The sequence below is a fragment of the Eutrema salsugineum genome, unplaced genomic scaffold (genome assembly GCF_000478725.1).
Source record: "Eutrema salsugineum unplaced genomic scaffold, Eutsalg1_0 scaffold_6, whole genome shotgun sequence".
NCBI classification, from domain to species: Eukaryota; Viridiplantae; Streptophyta; class Magnoliopsida; order Brassicales; family Brassicaceae; genus Eutrema; species Eutrema salsugineum.
In genome coordinates, this window is record NW_006256547.1 from 471,245 (window position 1) to 492,419 (window position 21,175).

A 21,175-nucleotide genomic window follows, 5' to 3' on the forward strand; every position below is an offset into this window, starting at 1 on the left:
CAAATTAAAACAGGTACAAAATAAAATACACCACAGATTTCCTTTTGTTAGGGTAAATGTTCTTGTTGGATACATATTATTTATTCTATTTCAATAAAGGAAAAAAGGTTAAATATATGTTTTTAATTAGTAATAAAATATACTCCCTCTGTTCAGAATTATTTGATGTTTTAAAAGGTTTTTTTTGTTCAGAATTATTTGATATTCTCACTTTTCAATACAAAATTTAATGAATTTTTATAGTTTTTGACTTTTTATATTCTGCAGATAGTTTTCTTATTGGCTGAATGATATTTAAATGAATTATAAATAATATTTTTAGTATAGGAAAAATAAAAATTAAATGAATCCTTAAACTATGTGAAAAACCTTAAACATCAAATAATTCTGAATAAAGGGAGTAGTAATTATTAAATCTAACGAATACTTTTATTCAACTTTCGAAAAAAAAAATGTTTTCAGCTCGCTACGCAAGAGAAGAGCGTAATCATCACAAATCCGATCAAGAGATCCGATCGTCGAAATCCTACGGACAGGGAGTAGGAGCGTGTAGTCACTCACGATCTGTTGCGTGATTTTCTTATATACATAAAAATACTTTGCAGGCATCAAATACGTATCTTTTCATCTTCTTTAATTACATTACGCTATTTAATTCAGACAACTTTATAACAGTATCAAATAAATTCAGACAAATTAAATAAAGGCATCAACATTTCTCTAAAATTAAAATTCATTTATATTTTATCGCGCTCCGAATACTAAAAGGAGGAATTAAAAAAAAAAAAAAGAGAGAAGAAACAAGTAAAAACAATATTTGACCCCACCCAAAAAAAAAAACAATATATTGGAAAACAAATAAAGAAAGACAAAGCGTGAGATTAAATATAAACTCTTCGCTTTCTTAGCAATTGTCCGGTCTCTTCGTTCTTTCTCATTCTAGAATCCGTAGATGAAACTAGGTGCAATGGCAGAATGAGCAGAGACATTTACAATTTCTTCTTCTCGGAAGAAGAAGATGGCTTTGGAGAAAGAAGAAGAGGAGTCGCCAAACGGTCTAAACGCACCGTTTTGTGTACTTGATGGGCTCTATTGTGAGGAAGAAAGTGGGTTTGTGGAGGAGGATCTGGTGGGGATTGATAGTGGGGGTTTAGATTTGCTCGAGAAATCCGATGAAAATGTCGAAAAGTTTCAGTTTTTACCTCTTATGGATATGTCTTTATGGGATGACGATGAGTTGTTGTCTCTACTTTCAAAGGAAAATGAAACGAATCATTTTCTTCGTGACGAAACCTTAGATGGGTTTCTGGTTTCTTGTAGGAAAGAGGCATTAGATTGGGTTTTTAGGGTTAAGTCTCATTTCAGGTTAACTTCCTTGACGGCTTTGCTTGCTGTGAACTACTTCGATAGGTTTATCACAAGTATTAAGTTTGAGACAGATAAGCCATGGATGTCTCAGCTTGTTGCTGTGGCGTGCTTGTCTTTAGCGGCTAAAGTTGAAGAGATCCATGTTCCATTGCTCATTGACCTCCAAGTTAGTTTCTTCGCTGTTAAAATGTCGTGTAATTAATGGTTTCAAAAAAAAAAATGTCGTGTAATTAAGTGTTTGTTAAAAAGTCATTTTCTAACGAAATCCTCTTGTTGTGGTTTAGGTGGAAGAAGCAAGATATATCTTTGAAGCTAAAACTATACAAAGAATGGAACTTTTGATTCTTACTACTCTCCAGTGGAGGATGCACCCTGTGACTCCAATCTCCTTCTTTGATCACATTGTACGGCGATTCGGCTCTAAATGTCACCAGCAATTGGACTTCTTTAGGAAGTGTGAGCGTCTTTTGATCTCCGTCATTGCTGGTGAGGTTTCCATTTAAAATATTTTTTCAGATGTTTTAGCTGAATTTTTGCTGCTAAATTCTGGAATATTCGTCGTTACAGATGCAAGGTTTATGAGTTACATCCCTTCTGTGTTGGCTACTGCAATAATGATATATGTAATCAAAGATTTGAAGCCATGTGAAGAAGTTGAATACCAGTCTCAGCTCATGACTCTACTCAAAGTTAATCAGGTCTGTACTTAAAACCTTTGTAATTAATCCCAAAATGCTCAATGCTATACCTTGAAAATCGAAACCTGATTAATCATTGACTTCACAGGAGAAAGTTAATGAATGCTATGAACTGATGTTGGAGCACAATATGAGCAAGGAGAGGATGATGAATTGGGTCGATCAGGACAGTCCAAGCAGTGTATTCAGCTTCGACGACAGCTCAAATAGCTCCTGGAATGTCTCTGCGGCTTCATCATCATCTCCAGAGCCCTTGCTCAAGAGGAGAAGAGTGCAGGAGCAGCAAATGAAGTTGCCTTCAATAAACCATATGTTTGTCGATGTGCTTAGTAGTCCTCGCTAGTACCTTTCATTGTTCGAATGTGTCAAGTTAGAAGAACATAAAAATTCAGTCTATCTTTTGCGTATCATCATCATCATCTGGTTATGGCTACAATTTTAAGGTAGAACATATTGTGTTAACTTTAAAGCCAGTTCCAAGCTAACCCTGCCTCTCTTTTTTTTTTTTTTTTTTTGTTCAAAAGCTAACACTGCCTCTTACATCATTATGCCCTTCCATCTGCACAGAAGATAAACATTAAGATCATGTTTATATAATTATTGATGTTTTTTGTAATTTTGATATTTTCTGATCATGTTCAAGTAAAGTTTTAAAGAGAGAACTCAAAAGTCATAAGTAAGAGTACTACTACTAACTACATTGTCATTGAAATCTCAACGAACTCCACAAACAACACTAAATAACCATCAGTAATAGTAGTGAGTGAAAAATGTCTCTCTCTCTCTCTCCCCTGATATGTCAATTGTTTGATTATGAAAACTCTTGGACCTCTTCAACTTTTGGGAGATAAGATTGGAGATAAAAGAGTGTTTGATATAAATAAATAAACCTGGAACATCTGATGTCTTCTGTTGGGTTAGTAAAACATGTGAAAGAAAACCTCAGTTGTACCTTTTGAGAGACCCAAGCAGAAAGAATAAGAGTGGTTGGTTTTTTTCCCATAATTGATTCTGTAAATTATTCTTTATCTTCTGGGGGGTAAAATTTTTTGATTTGAAACGAAAGGATTTTGAGACCAGACAAAGGGTGGTTCAAGTACTTGTCTTGTTTTTATTCTTGAAGATGAAAGAAATCTGCTGGAAATATATATGCTCCACTCCTATGACTTAAATGACTGTCTCATGTCTTATCAATTTGACAAGACAATAAATATGTTTATAGCTTTTAAGCACCATCTGTGAATACTGAGTAGCCATCACAGCTTCAGACAAATATTTTTGAATTATTGTGATGTTTTCAGTTGGATAAGGATTTCGGGTCTTGTAAAGAATGGTGGTCTTGCCAGCACTCTTTTTTAGATAATAATCTTCTTCAAAAAAATAATTTAAAAAACCAATTAACATACTAAGAGAGAATTTGGGATGGTTATTAGCTGGTGGTGAAGAACAAAATTTGTTTTATTAAAATCTATATATATATAAAAAAAAAATCTATCTATGATTTTTTTTTTCTGTTTATGTCATGGTAATTGGAGCCAATAAAGATATGTGAATCGTCTTATGTCATAGTAGTGTCTGCGTTGGATTAAAAAATATGTAATGAGAAGCTCATAGATTAAAAAGGGACAAAAGAAATCGGTGAAGTAGATGAATATTATGGGTCTGATTATTATGGGAAATTTTTATAATTGTTTACGTACTAGAAAATAGAAAAAGCCTGTTTCAATTTTTAGGTTTTAGAGATGACTTCTTTGGCAGATTCAAGGGTGGATTCGACGGCGGCGGCGGCTCCGACGAGAACGCCGCCACTAGTTTTGGGATGAGATTGATGAACCACCTCTACATTATTTCTTTGCTCAGTGCCTTTCCCTCCCGACGAACGATGCTCTGTCGTTTCCACCACCGCTTTTGAACCATCTTCTTCTTGTCTTTTCTTAGTGTCCATTTCCTTTAATAATTCAGAAAAAAAAAAAATCAAATTACAGTTTGTATACCCCGAAAAAGATTCAAAGAACTAACAGAACGTACATACATACCTGCATGGCTTTTAGGTTCATACCTGATAATAAAATTAAATCGCTAAGACAAGGTTTTTCGTAATTGGAGTTTAAGAAAAGCAAGAAACAACTTGTATAAACAGAAAATAAATTTATTAAAAAAAGGCTTTCAAAAGAGCAGATCAATCGTTAAATTTGGGTAATGGAAACGTCCGGCTCTTACGTTTGTCCTTTCTAATTTTTCCAATGTAGTGATTGGCCAGCCTGAGTCTTAGGAAACCTTTTAGCTTCTAATACTGTACTTTGAAGTTTTAATTTCTACAATTATCAGGTTAGATTATGGCTCTAATCACACAATTATGCAAAAACGTTTTTTTTATACTTTATGATTCTGCACAGAACAACTATAGGAACCAAAACATATTATGTTATACCATAACGATCAGAAAACATCACATGAATGATATTTTTAACAGAGTAAAAAGAGGTTTATCAGAGAGTGATGAGGACTTTTCAAACATAGAGCAAATTCTCTAAGAGTGAATGTTTATGTTTTTCTTTATAGGAGAGTACTAAGCATAACAGTAGTAAGTAGCTTTTATTGATTCAGCAGGTCAAAAGAGGAGATGATCCACTGTATTTGACATCAGAAGAATCAGAAAGGCGTTGTCTTGGAGAGAGTGTTGTAATCGCGGCAGCTTCAACGTCGAGATTCACTATGAGTTTCCTCTTCTGTGACTCTATTACACTGTTCCTTCTCTCTTCCGATCCTTCAGCGATGGGGCTTAAGGTCTGTGTCTCTGTTGTCTCTGCTGCTGCTCCGACGTCTTCTCCATCTGCTGCGTATAGGATTCTTTTTATGGAACCAACAAGCTGCAGAAAAGAAATATTATATGGAAAAAAAAACAAATAATTATTCTGACACATTTTAGTGGAACGAGGGATTGAGAAGATTTTGCATACAGGTAAGTGCTCAGCGTCTGGATTCTGACAGAGAATCTCTACATCTCTTAGTTTAGAGAAATAGAAGTCTCTCTCTTTCTCCAAACTGTCTATGTAGAGTTTCAGCTCTGTGATCTGTTGTAATAAAGAAAGTGAGTTAGTGAGCTTGACTTTGGTATAATTTTAGAAAGTAGTGTGATGAGAGAAACACCTAACCTTTTCATCATAAGCAGGCACAGGTTTAGGTTGTTTAGAGGCGGCTTTTGAAGGGTGGTGGTTCCCAGTGTTGGAGGATTGTGGTTCGTGTTTACGGGATCCATTTGAAGAGGAAGGCCTAGGTGCAGCTGAGGAAGAAGAGCCCTTGCCTGATTGTTGTGCAGCTGCAGCTCTCTTGGTTGCTTCTTTCCCTCCTCTGCTGGCTTCTCTTCTCTCCAGTGCGTGATAACTAGCCATAAAAACCAAATACCAAACAGCAGCTTCAGAAATAATTTCATCAATTTGGATCAATAATATAATGCACTAGGCTATTCAGCAAAGCCAGCACAAATGATAAGTGAACTCAAATTTTCCTCATCTCGGAACCATAGTCAGATAGTCAACGTTGGTTTATCTCAATGAGTTGGATTCAGTAGTCCAACGACAATCAGAATCAAGAAGCAAAAGTTGTAAACAGATTCTGGAAATTTCCCTAGTACATTAGTTAAGGAAACAAAGTTCAAGGCTATGATAGTTGTGAAACTTACTTCTGAAGCTGCCCTCCATTCACAGAATCGCAGTGCTTCTTCATCCACTGCATGAACTCCAAGTTATCCAGTGGTCTACCCTTAACGAGTTTGCTCACTTCGATGTGCTACACAGCCAAATTAACCAGACAAATCAGTTCGATTGCAACGCAAGGTCTACAAAAATCGAGGAGAAATTAAAAGAGAAAGAAATAGAAAGATGAAAAAGGACCTTAGTGATCTTGAGTTTGTTAAACACATCCTGAAGCACCTTGTAGTTCTGAATCATCTCATACTCACTCTTGGCATCAAAATTAACCTTGTGCATCGGAACAGTTCCAGGGTGCACCGAATCCATGAGCTGACAATGAACAGCACCTGAACATGCCTATAATCCACAGATCCGTATTCAGATCCAGAGCAAACAAACAAACAAAAAAAAAACAATCCGATAAGAATTCTTCGAATCCGTATACAAATCCAGATCAACAAAACAAAGCAGAGAAGAATTCATCGAATCCGTATTCAAATCCAGGATCATCCTGACGAAATCAAACAAAAAATCATCCAAGTTCACGATGATTGCAAGTAGAAGATGACATCGTAAGATCCGAATCCAAAATTAGGATTGTAAAGAGAAGAGAAATTACTCAATAGATGATTACCTCTTCAACTTTGGAGAGATTAAGTTGCAGAGTGGAGTTAATCCACGCGAGAATCTCCGATCTCCCTACGAAATATGCTGAATCCATCATCCCAATGTGCGTAGCCATCTTCGATTTACTCAGATCCAACTGGTTTACTCTCTATTTCTCTCCCTCTCTCTCTCTGTCTATCTCTATCTCTCTCTCTAACGGCTCTTTTGAAATTAGAGAAGAGAACAAAGATACTTAAAGGTTGGACTAGAGCGGAGTTTTCAATTCAAAATGCAAATATCTGAATCTTTACCCGCTCTGAATATTTCGGATCCGGGTAATTTTAATGGGCCTATCATAGGCTTACTTACAAAAGCCCAAGATGTGATTTTCTTATCTTCTTTGGTTTATTTCCCCTGTTTTTTTTTTTCTCAGCAATAACATTTTTATCTTATTTTAGTTGATAAAGCTATTATAAACCAAATTTTGTATATTGTTCAGAAAAGTCCTCTGTTATAGTTCTGGCTATTATGCTACGTCTTTTCGATGGTTCTGATTTCTGTACTCTGCTTTTTGTTCTCTTTCTCTGAGAACTGGATTTGGGTCAAATTATTCATAAGAAGGAAAAAAGCAAGTTCTTAAAGAAAGAGAACAAAAAGAAGAAAGGCATTTATTTAGCATTTTTTTTTTGTCGCACAACAGGAATAAATTTGTTACTAGCCCAGAGATATTATTGTCACTGAATCATAAAACCGAAGACAAACTAAAAAAATCAGATAGCCAAACGATAATTTAAAGAACATAAAATCCGCCTATCAATCTAACTCTAAGTACACACAGTCAAGCTATTAACTTTTTCTTGGTCTTAATTATATAATATCATTACTGTCGGCTAGGGAATCTCTCGATAACTTGTAAGGCCTCTTTGATACTGGGCCTTCTCTGTGGTATTGGAAGAGCACAAGCTAGGCCCATTTTCAAACATGCCAACACATCATCTTCTTTGCCCTCTAACTCAGCCCGTATAGCCGCGTCCGTCATCCTCATAGCCCGATCACCGTCGTCGATCACAAGCCCATTAACCTGTCCAAGCTCATCAACTACCACGATCTTTCCTGTTAATAACTCAAGCAGAATAACTCCGAATGAGTACACGTCCCACTTTGAATTTGGTTTTATGCTGCGGAGAGATTCCGGCGCATTGTAAGGTAACCCAACTGAACTTGGACTGGGGCTCGGACTCGGCCCAAAATCATGAGATGACGTAGATCTCTTGCTTCCAAATATTGGAGCCGATCCACCAGTTCGGTAACTCATGTCGCCAATTAGAAGTTTCTCAAGCCCGAAATCTGCAACTTTGGGCTCCATATCTAAGCCCAGAAGGATATTGCTAGGCTTGAGGTTACCGTGCACGTGCTTCTTGTCGTGTATGAATGTTAGCCCACGAGCTATACCTTTTGCTATCTTGAGCCGAACTTCCCAAGGTAAATGACAAGGCGAGGAACCCACTTTCCCTGCAATCAAAATAAAGAACAAACACACGGTTCCGAAAATCAGAAGAAGACGTACATGCGCAAATTAGCAAATCCCTTACTGCTTCTTACCAGTACAAAAAGACAAAAGTAAAGCAAAAGAGTTGCATCTATCAATACAAAATTACAAAATCTCTATCTATGGACTCAAGTCACTCAACAGTAAGATTTCACAGAAACGGAACTGTCGCTATCTTGCGCTTGAGATAGCTTACGATTAAGTTAAAAAAATAAAATCAGTATTGAGAATTGCCGTTGACTCTCCTCCGATCATTAACTGACATACTTTTTTAGTTGGAACCAACTCTTACTCCGAAACCGACACTTTTAACTCGCCCGCTCATGTTAGCCTATTTATAAATAATCCTACTAAAGTAAGCGTGTTAAATCAGAGAGAACGGAAAAAATGACTTACTGTAACGGGCGTTAGCGAGGCTGCCGTTAGGGACAAAATCGTAAATAACAAGCTTCTCGTCGGATCCCCAATAGAAACCTCGTATTCGAACAAGGTTCGGATGAACCAGTTTGGCCACGGCTCGAACCTGAGTCTCGAAATCCCTGAACCGGTCTAAACCGCACTCAGCGATGCGTCGAACCGCCACAGCCGTACCATCTTGAAGAACCGCTTTATACATTATGCTCGAACCAGTGGCTCCCAAAATGTAAGCCGAGGCTTTGAGGAGCGTCTCGATCTCAAGCTCTTTCTCTGAATCGAGATTCACTAGCGTCCCTTTCTTGTCTTGTTCCTCTAAACCTGACCGTCTATTTTGTGCGATCCGAATTTCTTCATCGGATTCGGATCCCGATGTCTCGGATTCCTCCTCGTCTTCTTCACAGTCACCGTCAACGTTAACGGTTTTGCGTAGACAGTACCATTTTGATAAGACCTTGGAATCTGATGATGACGTGGACCATTTTGACGTAGCCGTTACGGTCTTCCGTTTCCTCGACTGGTAAATGTAGAAAACCACAATCCCGAGGATTGCTAAACCGGCGATGTCACCGACAACAATGCCTACGATAATCACCGGTTTAAGAGCCGATTTGGATTTCAAACCGGATTTGGAGCCGATTGGGTGATTGGTTAGGCCGATGGTATTCGGTATAGCGGCTAAAGCAGGAGGAGAATTTGGTGTTGGCGATGGAGGCGGAGAGGTTACTTCACGGTCACGGCAAGGGTGTTTTGCCGGATCGGATCCGCATAGACCCGGGTTACCCGAGAAAGAGTTGGATTCTTGGTTGTCGAGAACCCGGAAACCCGGGATTTGACCCGTGAGCTGGTTGAAGGAGAGATCAACGGTGGCATTTTCAGGGATTTCGTCGGCGAAACCAGACGGAATCTCGCCGGAGATTCTGTTGTACGAGGCGTTGAAATATCTTAAACGATCACCTCCGAAATGTAAAGGCAACGAACCTTTGATTAGATTCGACGACAGATCAAGATACTCCGTCGACTTAAAACCTCCCGGAATCTCGCCGGAGAAATAGTTCTTCTTCAGTGAAATCTCAGTTAAGTTCGGGTTCCAACCCAAAGTCTTCGGTAATTCACCGACGAAAACGTTGTCGGAGAGGTTCAACACTCTGAGTTTAGAAAACGCGCCAAAATTTGCGGGTAATTCGCCGGAGATGTGATTACTCGACAGATCAAGATACCGAAGCTCCGTCGCGTTGAATAACGAAACCGGGAAAGAGCCATTGATCGAGTTGTTGGAAAGGTCGAGTCTTTGAAGCGAAAGCAGAGAACCCAAATTCGAAGGAAGAGTACCGGAAAGGTTCGAGCTTGGAAGTGACAGAACAGTCACGTGCCGGGAAGACTCGTCGCACGTGACGCCACGCCAAGAACATGGAGTCTCGTCTTCGAATCTCCAGCTTCGCAAAACGGAAAGAGGATCGTCGACGACTGAGTAACGGAAGGAGAGGAGAAGAACACCGTCTGTGTTCAAGGCAAGAGATTGGTCACAGATCAGAAAGAAAGGCAAAACGGCAAAAAAGAAGAAATAACGGCGGATATCGGCGGCGACTGTCGTCATGATTGTTCTTCAGGCTTATGCATCGTCACTAAAAGAGAGATTTTTTTGAAAAGGCCATGTGATTGTGAGCGATATGAAAGTGTTTATCTTTTTATGGAATTCTTGATTTTGCAAAAAAGAATTTTGTAATTAAAAATTGTATCCTATGTAAATTGCACGGAATATGATAACAAAAATTACAACTATTTTCCTATTTATGCTGACATCAGTTCTGTCGTTTTTACGTTTATATTCAACATGGACCCTATATGTATTATGGTTCATCATTATTTACATTGGTTTTTCAAAGAACGTAACAATATATAGCATATGAATCTGTATAGTTTCTTATACAAATCTTTGCTAGATCACAAAACAATATAATATATTATTTGTATATTCCTTTTGATTTTGCGATGATACAAGAAAATGTGACGTGAGATGATGATACATGTCATGTGGTGTGTGAATAAGTTGTATTATTAATTAATTATCATATGATCAGATGGGAGAATAGTATCTTTGCTATAAGACATTCAGATAAAGTTCGAAGTTTTGCAGGTCTCTCACTGACTTGGATTTACTTTCATATGACCGTTCATTATTTTATATTTTTCGTTAGGCTTAGTCTTTCTTATAATCATCGTACATCATGTAGAGATAGGCTAATTAAAATATTATAGTGATTTGGTAATAATGTTGAAATTAGTATATGATTTTAATAGTTTAACAACAACAAAAGAAAAAAGATTCGGTTCCCGTATGAATGGCAATAATCCCGATCCGTGACTAAAACCGATTTAAAGAGGAGATATCAAAAACTATACGGTTATGTGTTCCATCAAAAAGATATAAATGTAGTACTGGTTCGAGCAGAGGTCAACATCACACGTAAATTGAATGCATGTCAAGATTAATGTACAACCGGTCAAATTAATTAAAACCGGTCCCCATTTTAATTAAATTTCGCGAGCGTCATCGTGGTCCTTGTTACAAACTTACATACATTAGTATTTGATTGCCAAATCACAAATTATATAGACAGAGAAAGATTCATTTTATGCTGGAATTTCTTTTACCTTTCGTTCAAGAACTGTATATAATTATATTAGACCCAAAAAAAATAACTGTATATAATTATATATGGATATTTTGTATATTTTTTCAAAACAGAACTTTCGGTAAACCAACGAAACCATTGAAACAATAGATTGAGTAGTTTGATAAATTTAATATTGATAGTGTCAAAATTACGTCTGAACATTTTTTAATCTGTCAACTGCGTTATTCATCTGAATTTAGCAATGTAACTTTTTCAAACAATGTTGCCAATACTTAAAATGCTTATACTGAAATCTAAGAAACTTCAAAATGCCTGACCGCCATAGTTTATTTCATATAATACGGTTGTGTTAATGGAGTATTTTCTTACGTGCACGATGATGTATGTGTGCTTCACAAAAAGAATGGTTAATGTGTAGTCAATAAAACCACTTATAACTGTTCTCAGTTAAAAAAATAAAAATAAAAACCTGCGAGGGTGTGAAACGATAAAACATATGAGTGTAGTGTAGTCCAAGTTTCACACATTGGTTTTAACCCCCCACCCCAAAAGTTTCACACTTTGAGCTCGTTAATATAGCGATTTAAGATTGACACACACCAGTTATTCAAATATTTACTATATTTCTTTTCATCGTGAACATAACATATGGGCGTATACGTAAGTAACCTGTAAATGTTTATACGATATACAAAATTGATACCAATGAATAATTAATTAGAGAATGGCTACTAGTTTGGCGGTGGACAAAGACAGGAGATGCATGAAAAATGGCGTTTTCTATTTACCATTTTGCAAAACTCCAAATTAATTATTGATTGTCTTACAAAATTACATTTTGATCCCGATTCGACAATTTTTCAAATAGTGAACATATAATAATAGAATACTGAGCAACGTCACTTGATCGGTCGGGTGTTTTTGGATACATTATGATATCTGTTACGACTTTGCGTTTTTTTTTTTTGACTCTCAACAAAAACCATTTAATAATTATAAAAAGAAAATTTCATCGGTCAAGAAATAATTATGCCAATAATATTTATATTTCCTTGATAGGTCTATCTAGTAATGCAGTGACCACATCGAAGCCATTTTGGTAGTTTTGCTACTATCTAGTTGCTTTTAACAACGACGTATGGTTAGAATGAGTAAAGTGAAACGGGTCGTGATTCTTTAAGTATATATTGAGATTTAAAGAAGAAAAAAAAAGGTTTAAAACGCCTTTGCTTTGTTAATGATGTGATTAAAATAGAGAATTATATTTAATTTTTATTAGTTATCATAACTAATCGAACAATATTAAAGAGACAGAAAATGTGATAAAGAAAATTATATAGAAATAACTATATACATTCTGGCGAGTAATAAATTTTGAGTCATTTATTATTTATCTTTTCAAAGAGGTGTGTTGTCTTGACGGTATAATTTTTTAAAGGGATCTCGTAACATTAATAGTTTCCTACTTTCCTTTTATTCCTTTTTTTTTTCTCTTAGATTTTTCCTTTATAATTTTTGTATGGAGCCTTTCTAGAAAGATGTAAAGGATCTGGGCACAAAATTAAAAGCTCAAAAAGAGCTTTAAATATGGAAAAAGCTATAGAATAAAAACTGAAGAAAAACACGTGTAAGAGGAATTCAGGGTTATTAAAAATATAAAAGATAAGATACTTTTATGCTAATGTCTTTATACGTTATTAAAGGGATATTATTCTCATTGGATTGGTTATGTGCGTCCCTTAACGGATAAGCAAAAACTGATGTGAAGTGAAGCTTTGCCAGTCATTTAGTCTCCATTGGTTGGGCACAAGATTCTCTGTTCTTCTTTTAGCTTTAAAATATTTATAATCAGTAATCACTTATCTAGTTATCTACGAAGAACACAAATAGATCTAGATTTTCTTATTTTATTTTTCATAATTGGTGATAATACATTTTTATTCTCACGAAAAACAAGCAGTGAATTAAGTCATAGTTAACCATTTCCAGTTTTCATTTAGCATTTTGGATTATGCATAAACGCTGACAAAAAAATCAGGGGAAATAATTTCTCCCAAAGATTAATGAAAATAGTGTGTGATAAGCCGTTACGGCATTTACAAAAACCTACAAACGAAACTTTACAAATTACAATAGAAACTTCGAATTACAAATCCTCAATGATTACAAATACATTATAGGATTCCTAGTAATCACAACTGGATTTGCTTAAAGAACAATTGTTTTTTCTAAAATATCCATTAGAAGAGTATATCTCTTAGTAAATACTAAACACTTCATCTTCCTTTGCTAAACCGAGAGGGACTAAACCGGCTAAGATCAACACTAGTAGCTACACCGTCTACAATAAGCTCAGCCAATGCAGCACCAGTGGCTGGACCATTAAGAATTCCCCAGCAACTATGTCCTGTGGCAACATAACAACCCTTGATTCCAGGGATCTCTCCGATTACAGGGATACCATCTTCCGTGCTGGGTAAGAAACAAGCTTGCTCTGCTTTCACTCGAGCGTTTTCTTCGTCTAGATAGCTCGAAACAGTTTTCGCTACTCTCTTGAGAGCCTGGATCGATTCAGGATTACTTGTTACCTGATCCGGATCATCAGGTACCTCTTCTTGTGATGACATTCCACATAAGTACACTTCACCTGTCCAAAGATAACAAAAACAAACAAACCAAGGCCTATCACTTATCATCTTTCATCACTTGTGTAGCACTTCTTTTATTTTTCAACTTGGAATTCACAGATTCAACAATGATCTCACTCTATGTTTCTATGTAGAGCCTAAAGCCCCACAGATACAAGAGCCACCAAAAAAAAAAATTCACCGTTCCAGCATTAGCAAATAACAAGATTTTTTCAGCAATCCTCAGAGTTTAGAAGCATTATATTAAACATCTCCTAGACGAAAAAAACCCCATCTCGCAGTAAAAATAAGATATCGAAAGCAAATGATCTAATTTAAGGCTAACTCGTATACTTCTGGGTCCAAACAAAGATAAAAGAAGCGATATTTACCAGTGGGACGAGGATATACTTCTGGGTCCAAAGCTTCACGAGCGTTGCAAGGATAGTAAGTTAAGAAAAGAGCATGAGGTGTTATAGCATTTGCTTCTTTCGGTTCCAGAACGATGCTATGAGCTTTCGTGCCATAAATCCTAAAAATCGAAGACAACATCTCGAATTTACCAGACCACGGGCCCATCGCCAGAACCACCGAGTCAGCCTCGATAACTCTTCCACCTTCGAGCACCACCGAGTCAACTCGCCCTAATTCCACTCTCACCTCTTCCAATTTCCCAATCACAACCTCAACACCGTACTTCTCCATCGCCGTCGATAACACCTTGCGAGTGAAAAGCTGAGGATGCACTTGTGCTGTGGTCTGAGTCGTACCAATCGTCGATGGGCTTTTAGCTGGGCCGTCGACCCACGCCGGTAAACCCAAATCGCCGGATCCTGGCTTCGATTCCCTCACGGTGAGGCTAAGCGTTGTGAGGGGTCTGTATCCATACGACTCGGCGCCGTTCAGCTCCTCGGCTAGCGATCGATGGAGGTTAAAGCTCGCGCGTGCTAAGGGCGCAACGGGACCTCCATCGCACCAATCGAAAGCGAGAAATCCTCCGGCTTTACCGGAAGCGGCGCACGCTACGGCTGATTTTTCGACGAGAATGACGGCGATTCCTTTCTTAGAGAGGAAGTACGCCGTGCAGACGCCGATAACGCCTCCGCCGCATACAACGACCCGCTTCGACGTCTCTCCATCAGTTAGGTTATTCGCCATTGATTTTGATGTTGTAGAGCAGATAGTGAGTGTTCGTGGGTGACTCAGTCGTCGGGATAACGTCGAAGGGAATAACATCGATGAGATCACCGCCATATTAGCGAGATGAGGTGGATGAGTCAACGAGTCCACACGCGTACGTGAGATAGAAAAAACTATTTAATGGGCTTAATTTATTGTTGGGCCTATCTTTTAAAGCCTATTGCATTCTCTCTATACCTCTTGTATGTGTTTTCGTCCTAATCTGGTCCTCTATTTTCCTCCCAAAAATTAGCATTTATCTCCTACACTAGCATAATAAGGAAACAAAACAAAATCCTTGTGGAATGATTCCACATCAAAAAATAGTAGCGGAATGACTAAAACACATTTTTTATTATTCTAACTACTATTACTATTTTCCTTTCATTTTTATTCCATTTATTTTTATTCACCTTAATCCTCTTATTTTTTAGTGACAGTCATTTACACTCTTATACTGTAGTACTTCATTATTCGTAAGTCGTAACTAAAATAGTAAAATGTGATTGATTTAGATGTTGGATGGAGATGAAGATTGAAAAAGACTTGGAAAAATAAAGAATTATGGAAAAAGACAACTGACCTAATTACAATCACACACACACAGGCCATTCCAATTTCGGGCTCCACCATTTTGACGACAAAAGCCCATTTATAGGGCGGCTTTCTTCGGATTTTCTTCAACCACACATACACTCCTAATGATTATAATATCTGTATAATATATGAACAATAATAGGCACTGTGATGTTGTCAACTTTCACTTAGATCCGCGGGACACCTTTTCTTATTATATAAACATTTCATTCGGGTACTTAAACAGGGACCTCTTTGTGTGTTCATTGAACTAGTTTTCTCTATAAAAAAGTTTCACTATATAATCGTGGATTCACTATAGATACTCAACTAGTTGCGAGATGGAACCCTCTCAAGTTTTCCTTGAATAGTGGACCTAAACAATTATTAGACAGTAAATAAAAAATTATCAATATCTTAAAAGACATATTACGAATTTTACATCTAAAGACGATCAGGTATATAAAAGAATGGTCTCATTTCCGTTGTTGGTTATCGGTAGTTATAATTTATAACATGAATTATTATTTTGTACTTACAGTTTGTGGTTTCAGTAAGGTATTTTTTTCTCGTTTAGTTAACTATAGTTAACCGGATACAAAAATTTAGCTTAGTCGTTTACCTTTGTGTTACCATATCTATCTAAATTTAATAATGGGTGAGAGTTATCGTCAAGAAAACAATTATAAAAACAAAAAAATTAGAGAATGAATTGTTTAGTTATAATTTGCAGCATTGTTTTCTTATGTCGTTCTTATGGATCAGGTGTGGTTCTAGATCCACTGCCATTGTGCTTGTACATAAATTAAAGTTGATGATATGGACGATGTTTTCTCGACAACTATTGTTTCTGAAAAATAATAACAAACTAACCAACACAAACAATGTTTATTATATGTTAATGACCCAAAAAACAGTGTAGAGGTATTACTTTAAATATTTTATTATAATTTGGTGTAAGATTTTGGAAATTATTCATAGAAAGTCAAAAAAAGCCGGCGGGCAATGTGGGGAAAAAGTTTCACACTTTGATGTTATCTGTCGATTCTAACTTTGTGTATAATAAAGTATTATTGGCCTCCTCACTTTTGCCTGTTCATGATTCGTATGATGCTGGTTTCTAAAAACGCGATTCCTTGCACATCAGCACATGTACTTATCAATTTGAATATCGTAAACCATGCGTTTCACTAAGATATCACTTGTTTATGAAATGATTTATTTTTAGACAATTCAGAAACAAGGTTTTTAATTGTACGTGAAATTAAATCAACTTAATCATTTTTTCATTTTATTTGATAACCTACTCAATCCTAGGATTCGCCATGCCTTATTATGCATGCAAATTAAATAAAAGACTTCAGTTTTATTCATTTACTAGTATTTGCTCCGCGCTACGCGCAGGTTTTTTGGTTGTTCCGCGCTACGCGCAGGTTTTTTGGTTGTTATAATATATTTTAATTTTATAGTGTTCATAATATTCATATTAATATCATGTATCAATACTATTTTTTCTGAAAGATTAATACAATAAAATATATAGTAAATTGCCAAATTAACAATGAATATAGTAGTATTTCAGAAAATCATACTAATTTGAACACTTAATTTATGAAATATCACTTTAATAAAGGTAAACCCTATATTACAATTTACATATCTCCTTTATATGAGAAAAAATGGTATCAAAATAACTTATTACATGAAAAATCAAATGTAAAAAAATGGGTGAAATACACTTTTTTTAAGCTCACAGAATGTTATTTTAAGGTTTTTCCCCATTTAATAGAAACTACATTTTGTATAACTAATCTTCACCATTTTATTACACCAAGTTGGAAATGGAGAAGAGCGGTTGGTCTAGATAAATACCATGTTTTAGCCCAACGGAGCTCTGGGGGCGAGCTAGTGAAAGGTTTAGCACTCTCCACCAGCTTTTTGTGAACCTCATGACAATAACTTTGATAGTTGGAATCTCGGTGACAGTTCCAACGAAGAGCAAATCTTAATCTCCTATAGTATCAAAACATGAAAAAGTACATTCAAAACTCATAACATAGACAAAATATGGTCTAGATTAGAGAACTCCAATCAGACATCGGACGCGTCAATGTTTTTTGAACTAAAGTGGTTACTGCAATCTTATACTCCTATAGTAACCACTTTAGTTTCACATATTGAAAAACTGATTCTAAAGAAAGTGAAGAGATTCAAGGACTACTTTCAACATGAAAGGTAAAAAGACCGAACATGATTCAACAAAATGAAACTTTGCCCCTAGAGAAAGTAAAGTTTTGTTGACTTTACTCATGAAATGCCTCTTCAATATCACTGGCACTGCATTGGACTTGTTCTGTGTTCTCCTTACCATCAACCGTTAAAGCTGCAAAATTTCTAAACAAAATTACAAATCTCATATTCAGTACGATTCACCGTAATAAAAACCTTTTTGATGGAAGGGAAAAAAAGGTAAAGGACATACATAGTTGATGAAAATTTGGCTTTCATAGTAAGCTTGAGTACACATCATCGGACTTTGAAGATGTCTTTTTGGTGTTCCTGCATTTACCTCTAGCAATCAGTTCAGTACCTTGCAAACACTACGATTTAATCTCAGAATCAACATTGGAAGCAAAATCCAACCCCAAAATACTAAGAACAGATGGTTCACAATCTAAACCCGAGACTTATTGACAACGAATAACCCAGAAACCCAAAACCAAAAAGTCGAGAATTCACTCAATATCTAGAAAAATAGATTAACTATACTTGGAAAGACAGAACACTTACGACTGGAACTTTAAAATCAAACTCAAAAATAGGAAAATTTTTTAAAAAAGAGACGTTCAGAAACGGAGATTGAGAGATAGGAGAAAGCGGGAAGTACTATTGTAGATTCCGGGGAAGTGGTGCCGCCGTTGATCTGCAAGATAAGTTCCGCTGTCGATTTGGGGTTTTTTTTTTTACTTTCCACTATAGGCGTAGTTAATCTAGAGATTAAGATAGCGTATGAACTATGAACATTAAGTGAAATAGAAAGAAACGTAAATTACCAAATGAACTGAAATCAACAGATTAAAGATGATTTGATGTAAAAGATAGTATGCAGACTTGATCCTAATATGTAGCCAAAATAATCGATCATAAAGCTGATTTTCCTTCGCTTTCATTTTCAATATAGCAAAAATATTATCACAGACCTGTCGCCTTGACAATTGGAGAATGGAGATGAACTGACATTTCGACTCTATATCGATAATTGTTGAACAACAAATCATCACAAAGTCCACCCTCAAAACTTTTGAATCCGCAGCTACTCATTAAATCATTGATTTCAGAGTGGATTTTATCTGCAAAATTAGGAATTGGAGAGGTATTATGAGATGACAATAAGAAACATAGGAGCTTATGTGATTGAAGTAATGAAAAGTCTTTGATAACCAAAAGTAGGAAGTGAGATGTGAAATCAAATAAATAAATAAAAAGTTGGAAGAGAGAGCGTCTTTGTAGAAGTAAAAGCTTGTCGTTTGAACTTGATGTTTTGTTTCCAATGTATTGCAGATGGGAGGGAGATGAATCGTTAGAGGGCCTCATTGGAGAAAAGGAGGCGAGTAAATTAGATGAAGTTGTCTATTCATATTTTTGGTATTTTCTGCGAATTTAACGGCAACGATAAAGATGATCGAAGGGGTAGAGATTTTTAGTTGGGTTGGATTTGGGCCTAAATTTAATGGACTGATGTGTTTTCTACTTTCTGGGTTGCAATACCTTTGTTGGATCATAATTATGGTTTTGGTGATGAGCTCTATTTCGAAGTTGAGAATTTATTCTAATGATGTGGTAAGTTTTAATGATTTTATTGCATGATTATTTTCCCTATTTTTTTTGCTGACGTGAACAGCCTTAAAAGCCAGGAAAGTAAACCCTTTTATATAAAGAAGATATGCTATTACGTTTTATCGTTGAGCTATTCGATTTATTATAATTGCTATATTAATCGTTCATAGTTTATATATAATCCTAAGATTATATATTAAAAGTAATTTAATTTTTTGTATATTCAATAAGTTGTTCATCACTAAGTTTTTTTTCATTCTATTAACATAAAATTTCATGATTGATAGTACATGCAATCGCTAAAAGAAATCATAAATATTGATATATACTCCCTCTGTTCAGAATTATTTGATGTTTAAGGTTTTTGCACACAGTTTAAGAATTTATTTAATTTTTATTTTTCCTATATTAAAAATATTATTTATAATTCATTTAAATATCATTCAACCAATAAGAAGACTATCTGCAGAATATAAAAAGTCAAAAACTATAAAAATTCATTAAATTTTGCATTGAAAAGTGAGAATATCAAATAATTCTGAACAAAAAAAACCTTCTAAAACATCAAATAATTCTGAACAGAAGGAGTAGTATTCAAACAAACAAAAAAAATTATAAAACTATTGATGAAAAACACAGATTGTTTTTATAATATGTATTTTATAATTGGGAATAGCGAGATAATCGATGAAATTCATTTATTGATCACTTTCTTGTTGGGTAGAATTTTAAGTTGTATATATACCTTCATAAGTGTTTCCGACTCCCGACTAAAAGAATACTGAGATTTGTAAAAGGAAAAGCCACGGAACAACTCTTTCAAACGAACACAAGTTTTTCTTATATATATATATATATCACATGAGTTCTGGATTCTAAAAGTGGAATAAACGTATAGATCGAGTTACATATCAAATTAAAGGGTCCTTGACAGGTACTGAAATAAAACGTTTTGACTCGATGCATAAAAAAAGGAGCCACTTTTAATTTTCCTCCAACAAAGAATCACTTTTAAATCAAGCTAGTAAAGGTGTTAGGTGTGCGTGGCTTAAGCACACATCAGAATACCAATAATAATTGATCTTAAGCGCGAAGGTCACTGAACGCAGTCGTTTCAACGATGACCATTAAATGCAGATGTGTGCGTGTGGATACGTACATGCACACGTGTGGAAGGGAAGGGAAGGTACAAAATGTGCATACGGCTTAGGATAAGAGCGAACGGAAGGATATTTTGAAACAGCATCTCTCTGTGTATTTCTCTATGCTACTAAAGTAAACGAACCACATGCGCCCTTGTTGTTGTCTCTATAACTTTTTTATTCTTTTATTCATTTACATTTTTTATATACCAAAATGATTTTACATTTAGAGCATCGTTTTCCCTAGTTCAAAATATTTTATCGGTATTCCGAATTGGCAGGAAAACAATGAAAACGAATGTTTAAATACCATTAACACTGACGGCAAGAAAAAAAATACCATTAAAAAACCAATCGGCAACATAAAAACAAAAGTCCTAAACTAATACACTCCAGTTCACTGCAATTATAAGGTTTGGTTATAAATATCAGGTTTTAAAGCATAATGAATGTTACATGTCCCACGTCAATTTTTATAATGAAGACTTTAACAAACAAGTGGAAGAATATCTAACCACGTAGTCGTAGACCAATCGCAATTACAGTTGCAGACTTGCAAGCTTACAATCTTACGTGACAGGAGGAACAAAACAAGAGTGGTTATGCCCAGGGTTTTTGCCTTCTTTAAGAATAATGAACATGACACGTCATAGAAACTTACACGTGTAAGTATAAGACGTGTCCATACTCGAAAACAGCTGTTAAAATTTTGTCCAGTTCTTCGTACTTTTAACTTTTTTTAAACTGTATTTTGCCGAATTAGGTCATGTTCCACGTGCCTTTTTTTCTGCACCACTCTCTTTTTACAAGAGGGGCAATGATTTTCTGGACCCAAATTATTATATACA

The 21,175-nt window shown here is 35.7% G+C and overlaps 5 protein-coding genes across 5 annotated transcripts; 1 reads left to right on the forward strand and 4 right to left on the reverse strand.

Annotated features, from left to right (window-relative positions):
• The first annotated feature begins 913 nt into the window (after positions 1-913).
• LOC18013024 (cyclin-D3-2) lies at positions 914-2,544 on the forward strand. Its single transcript, XM_006393861.2, has 4 exons — positions 914-1,534; positions 1,653-1,854; positions 1,936-2,066; positions 2,155-2,544. Exons 1-4 carry the CDS (start codon positions 1,019-1,021, stop codon positions 2,407-2,409), a joined length of 1,104 nt encoding a protein of 367 aa, XP_006393923.1. The 5' UTR covers positions 914-1,018; the 3' UTR covers positions 2,410-2,544.
• A 1,251-nt stretch (positions 2,545-3,795) lies between these two features.
• On the reverse strand, positions 3,796-4,123 carry LOC18012259. The gene is made up of 2 exons (XM_006393862.1): positions 4,103-4,123; positions 3,796-4,014 (listed from the first exon to the last, which is right to left on the reverse strand). Exons 1-2 carry the CDS (start codon positions 4,121-4,123, stop codon positions 3,796-3,798), a joined length of 240 nt encoding a protein of 79 aa, XP_006393924.1.
• Positions 4,124-4,505: 382 nt separating this feature from the next.
• Positions 4,506-6,564, reverse strand: LOC18012260 (microtubule-associated protein RP/EB family member 1C). The gene is made up of 6 exons (XM_006393863.2): positions 6,393-6,564; positions 5,960-6,115; positions 5,749-5,855; positions 5,222-5,450; positions 5,027-5,140; positions 4,506-4,936 (listed from the first exon to the last, which is right to left on the reverse strand). The coding sequence occupies exons 1-6, from the start codon at positions 6,498-6,500 to the stop codon at positions 4,670-4,672; spliced, it is 981 nt and encodes a 326-aa protein (XP_006393925.1). The 5' UTR covers positions 6,501-6,564; the 3' UTR covers positions 4,506-4,669.
• A 455-nt stretch (positions 6,565-7,019) lies between these two features.
• LOC18012815 (probable LRR receptor-like serine/threonine-protein kinase At4g37250) lies at positions 7,020-10,006 on the reverse strand. Its single transcript, XM_006393864.2, has 2 exons — positions 8,310-10,006; positions 7,020-7,876 (listed from the first exon to the last, which is right to left on the reverse strand). Exons 1-2 carry the CDS (start codon positions 9,922-9,924, stop codon positions 7,245-7,247), a joined length of 2,247 nt encoding a protein of 748 aa, XP_006393926.1. The 5' UTR covers positions 9,925-10,006; the 3' UTR covers positions 7,020-7,244.
• Positions 10,007-13,068: 3,062 nt separating this feature from the next.
• Positions 13,069-14,967, reverse strand: LOC18011521 (putative oxidoreductase TDA3). The gene is made up of 2 exons (XM_006393865.2): positions 13,986-14,967; positions 13,069-13,613 (listed from the first exon to the last, which is right to left on the reverse strand). The coding sequence occupies exons 1-2, from the start codon at positions 14,845-14,847 to the stop codon at positions 13,243-13,245; spliced, it is 1,233 nt and encodes a 410-aa protein (XP_006393927.1). The 5' UTR covers positions 14,848-14,967; the 3' UTR covers positions 13,069-13,242.
• Between the last annotated feature and the right edge of the window lie 6,208 nt (positions 14,968-21,175).

Excerpts from the sequence above, each read along its gene's own strand:
- LOC18013024 (XM_006393861.2), top strand. The coding sequence starts at position 1,019 with ATGGCTTTGGAGAAAGAAGAAGAGGAGTCGCCAAACGGTCTAAACGCA. Across the intron at positions 1,535-1,652 it reads CATTGCTCATTGACCTCCAA|GTGGAAGAAGCAAGATATAT; the intron begins GTTAGTTTCTTC and ends GTTGTGGTTTAG. Across the intron at positions 2,067-2,154 it reads CTCTACTCAAAGTTAATCAG|GAGAAAGTTAATGAATGCTA; the intron begins GTCTGTACTTAA and ends TTGACTTCACAG.
- LOC18012259 (XM_006393862.1), bottom strand. The coding sequence starts at position 4,123 with ATGAACCTAAAAGCCATGCAG. Across the intron at positions 4,015-4,102 it reads TGAACCTAAAAGCCATGCAG|GAAATGGACACTAAGAAAAG; the intron begins GTATGTATGTAC and ends GAATTATTAAAG.
- LOC18012260 (XM_006393863.2), bottom strand. The coding sequence starts at position 6,500 with ATGGCTACGCACATTGGGATGATGGATTCAGCATATTTCGTAGGGAGA. Across the intron at positions 5,856-5,959 it reads ACAAACTCAAGATCACTAAG|CACATCGAAGTGAGCAAACT; the intron begins GTCCTTTTTCAT and ends TTGGCTGTGTAG. Across the intron at positions 5,141-5,221 it reads TGCCTGCTTATGATGAAAAG|ATCACAGAGCTGAAACTCTA; the intron begins GTTAGGTGTTTC and ends TTATTACAACAG.
- LOC18012815 (XM_006393864.2), bottom strand. The coding sequence starts at position 9,924 with ATGACGACAGTCGCCGCCGATATCCGCCGTTATTTCTTCTTTTTTGCC. Across the intron at positions 7,877-8,309 it reads CCTCGCTAACGCCCGTTACA|GGAAAGTGGGTTCCTCGCCT; the intron begins GTAAGTCATTTT and ends TTTTGATTGCAG.
- LOC18011521 (XM_006393865.2), bottom strand. The coding sequence starts at position 14,847 with ATGGCGGTGATCTCATCGATGTTATTCCCTTCGACGTTATCCCGACGA. Across the intron at positions 13,614-13,985 it reads AGTATATCCTCGTCCCACTG|GTGAAGTGTACTTATGTGGA; the intron begins GTAAATATCGCT and ends ATCTTTGGACAG.